The 3,971-nt window shown below is 68.1% G+C and overlaps 1 protein-coding gene across 2 annotated transcripts in view; it reads right to left on the bottom strand.

Moving 5' to 3' along the window:
* The window catches only part of PXDN (peroxidasin), a 36,954-nt gene that overhangs the window by 8,503 nt on the left and 24,480 nt on the right, over positions 1 to 3,971 (bottom strand). For both annotated transcript variants that reach the window (XM_027773830.1, XM_027773831.1), the window contains one exon: positions 251 to 1,754. In XM_027773830.1, coding sequence (XP_027629631.1) covers positions 251 to 1,754 — 1,504 coding nt within the window. The remainder of the gene's footprint in view (positions 1 to 250; positions 1,755 to 3,971) is intronic.

Below are 3,971 nucleotides of genomic sequence, written 5' to 3'. Positions count from 1 at the left end.
CTGGGTGCCCCGCCCAGCCCTGCCTAACCCTGCCACAGCCCCACACTCTCCCGGGCACATGTGGCGGCCCCAGCCCACCCAGCCCACAGCATAGCCCGAGGCTGCGCGCCAACCAGCTGGCCCTCCCGCCACTCCCCACGGCCCGGAGAGAAGCATGCACAGGCCGCTGCTCATGGTCAGCCCGTGCCCCACACCCTAAGTGCGAGCTCCACGCCCCACGTGCAGACCCCACGCGGTGTCCTCAGCTCACCTCTTCAGCTTCTCCCGAATCGCCGGGCTCTTGATCTCATTCTGCAGGTCATCGAAGGTGTGGGCGGCCGACAGGTTGCAGTAGGCCCGGAAGTCATGGTAGGGGGGGATGCCGTGGTCACGGCCTCGCTGGACATTGATGGCAGCCAAGTCCAGGGCCACCGTGTGCGCCATGGAGAAGAGCCGCTCAGTGAGCTCCGTGTTCAGCAGCTGCGAGGGCATGCGCATCTTCCCCGCCACGCCAAACAGCCCGCGCAGCAGCGGGTCTATGCCGCCCTCGCTCACGATGCGGAAGGGCGAGAAGAAGGCCTTGTGCAGGGGCACGTGGCCCTGCGGGATGGGCTGGAAGTTCTCGTCCAGCCGGTAGAGCACGGGGTTGACGAGCGTGTGGCCGAAGCGGAAGGCGGCCGTGGCGAAGGCGTTGAAGATGCCGGCGTTGACGCGGGGGTCGTAGCCGCGGTAGGGGCCCAGCATGCGCAGGCCGGCCTCGCCCAGCACCTTGGGCAGCCAGTGCTGGTAGGTGATGTGCTGCACCTGGGCGCCCACCACCTTCCTGGCCTCGTGGTAGAGCGTGTCGCCGTCCCAGTGCGGGTTCAGCCGCAGCAGCTCGGCCGCCACGCGGTTGTGCTCGCGCAGCCACAGTGTGTGCATGCTGGTCAGGCCCAGCTGCTCGTTGGCACGGTGGTCGCCGGCCAGGAAGCAGGGGATGGGGCTCTCGCTCTCGTCACGCATGCACTCCGTGGGCGGCCCCGTGGCGAAGGGCAGCAGGGGCTTCCCGGAGCGCTGCACGATGCCCTGCCTCAGCAGGCCCCGCTGGCTGGCCAGGTCGCGGAGGGCGCGCGCTTCGTGGGCCGTGCTGCCGTACACATTGGAGGCGTCCACGTAGGACGTGAGCTGGTTGATCTGCTCCCGCGGGAGCACGGAGTTCATGAGCAGCGAGGTCATGCCACTGCCGCACACGGGGCTGGAGCGCACGAAGAACATGCAGCGGGCACCGCTGCGGGCCCGCGGGTCGTCGGGAGGGATGGCCACGGAGAAGCAGGGCGGGTCGTTGCTGCAGGTGGTGCTGCAGTGCTGCCCGTCAGAGAAGCGGGCCTGGCTCAGGGCCACCACCGTGGAGTCCAGGTCGTGGTCCAGGAACTGGCCCCACTGCATCAGCATGTGCGTGAAGTGCGTGTCCGGGCTCACGGCCTCCGTGCCCATCAGGACGGTGGACACCAGGCGCGGTGCGGGCAGCGGGTGGCCGTGGTGCAGCCGGCGGGGGTCGACGCCGCGGGGCGTGTTGAGCCCGTTGTCGTAGGCTGGCTTGAGCAGGCGCTCGAAGGCGGTCAGCGAGGCGCCCCAGGCAGGGTGCTGCAGGTTGTTGCAGGTGCCGTCGTGGGTGCGGTACTTCTGGTGGAAGCACATGTCCGAGCAGTTGGTCGCGCGCCGGTGGGCCGTGCAGCCCGAGAGGTTGGCGATGAGGCCGAGGTACTGCGGGGACACCAGGTCGTTGTAGCGGTACCCTGGAAGGGAGAGCAGGCCTGCTGACCCGCCCGCCCCAGCCCAGCCCACCGCAAGCTCCGCCATGTGGCCACGGCAGAATGCTTTGGGGCCTGGTCCTCGGCCTGACCGGGTCCCTGCCGAGACATGCTCTCCACCCCACTTTAAGCAGTACTCCAGAGTGGATGGCACTCGGCACAGTCCTGCCCATGCTCCCCACACCTCGGAGCAGCTGCCAGACATCTGCCACACTGCCAGGACTCTGCGGCCTCGCGCTCCACCACCCCGGGTCTGACGCCTCCCGACAGCCCGAGCCCGGACTCTGCTCCTGCTTCCTCTGCTGCCACCGGCTTCTCACCATGGCACCTGGGACCCCACACAGCTGTCCACAAGACAGGTTCAGCGGGTTCAGCCGCAGCAGCCCTCCACGGGGCCACGTCCAGGCCTGGAGAGGCTGCCCTCTGCCCTCGCACCTCAGCCCTTGCTCCTGGCTAGGCGACACTCCCGCCACCTGTGGGGTCAGCCTCCTGCAGCGCTGCCACCCTGTCCCCACACAGAGCTCCAGCGCACGTGAGCTCCCAGGGCCGGCTCGCTCAGAACTCCGTGCCCCGGCTCACACCCAGGCCTCCGCCTCCTCTCCAGGATGTGTGCTGGCCTGCCGGGGTCTGCACACCCCCACGCCTGCACACTCACATTCTCGTGCACACGCCTGAGCCTGCGTGCAGACACAGAAGCATGTATTGCTCACCCTCACCCACACACACGCACATCCCCACAGATAGTGCAATGGCGGCGGCTGGGGGACAAGGCGAGGGAGAGCCTGGACTCTGGGCAAGGCATGGGAGAGCAGGTGAAGCGTACACTGGGGGCCTCGGCTGCTGCGGAACGGCTATGCCCGGGGTGACAGGACATGGGCAGCCAAGGCCACCGCGAGCATCGGAAGGAACAAGGTGACAAGTTGGCTACGAGCAGCAAAGAACCTGAGCTCTGTCCACGCTGGGAGGGGCAGTGGGGCCCTGGACTTAAAGGTGATGGAGTTCTCCTGCAGAAGGGTCTAAACTGGCACTGGCCACCCCGACTGCGCTCACGGAACGTGGAGGAAAAGGGAGGACTGAAAACTGCTGGCCTGACACATGGATTGAGAGACGCCGTGGCTAACCAAAACGGCCCAGCCCGGCAGATCTGCTGGGCGTGGGGTGCTCCCCAGCAGCCAGACTCATCAGTCAAGACTCAGCCATGGGCGCCAGCCTCAGGCCTGCTCACCCTGCTGGCCTCAGGCCTCAGAGCCTAGAGCCTGCCCGCCTGCCCGCCTGGAGCGCCCCGTCCTGGTGCACGGCAGGTGCTCTGTCCGTGGCTCAGGGCCCAGCTGCAGGGCCTCGGCCGCCACGTGGCTACCTGGGCTGCCGAGCCTGGAGGTGGCCAATGCCGGGGCGCACGAGCTCCACCTCACTCTTGGCCCAAGGCTGCGAAGGGCTGGGAGCCCCTCCTTCCCACAGCCGGCCGCGGGCGGGCTCCCCCACCTATACTTATGCAGCCGCGGCCAGGCCGCAGCTGCCAAGGGGACTGTGCTGGGACCAGCGGAGGCACGCAGGCTCCCCCACCTGGTGTCCAGGGCTTCCTAGCCGTCTGTCTGACCCAGCGTGATGCTTCTCAGTCCAGCTCCACTCTCCCCGGAGCACACGCACCCTGTGCCCCTCCCAACCCTCCCCTCTGCTGGAGCCTGACCTGCCTGCTCCTCCACCCACGGCTCCGGAACGTGCCAGACATGCCCCCAGGGCCTGTGCGCATGCCACCCTCAGCCCCCAGCATGGTCCCATTCCTGGAAGGTCTCTGGTCGGTGTCACCGTCTCCATCCAGCCAGGGCTGCATCCGCCTCCTGCTGCTCCTATTCCCACAGGCAGCATGCCCAGGGCTCCCGCTTTGGCCGGTGGCTGTGACCAGACTGGGTGATGGCTGCTCAGTGCACGCACACGCGTGTGGCCGCAGTCGAAGGGCACACTCCTGGAGCTGCTCGCAGCGTGCGTCAGCCTCTCCAGGCCCTGAGCTCTGTGGTGCCTGCAGGCATCCTGTGGGGCTATCTCCAGCAGTGGCAGACGGGGCCGCCCGGTAAGCTGGCAGAGGCCGACGTCCCTCTCGGCAGCCCGCCAGGACAGTCACCCAGGGAGACTGTGGCCAGAGGGACAGAGGCCTCTGGCAGCTGCACGGGGCCAGGTGCAGGCCGCCACACATCCCCTGCCCGT

The sequence above is a fragment of the Tupaia chinensis genome, unplaced genomic scaffold (assembly GCF_000334495.1).
Source record: "Tupaia chinensis unplaced genomic scaffold, TupChi_1.0 Scaffold000377_5, whole genome shotgun sequence".
NCBI lineage: Eukaryota > Metazoa > Chordata > Mammalia > Scandentia > Tupaiidae > Tupaia > Tupaia belangeri.
Note: the sequence above shows the minus strand (reverse complement) of the source record. Positions and strands in the feature narration are given on the sequence as shown.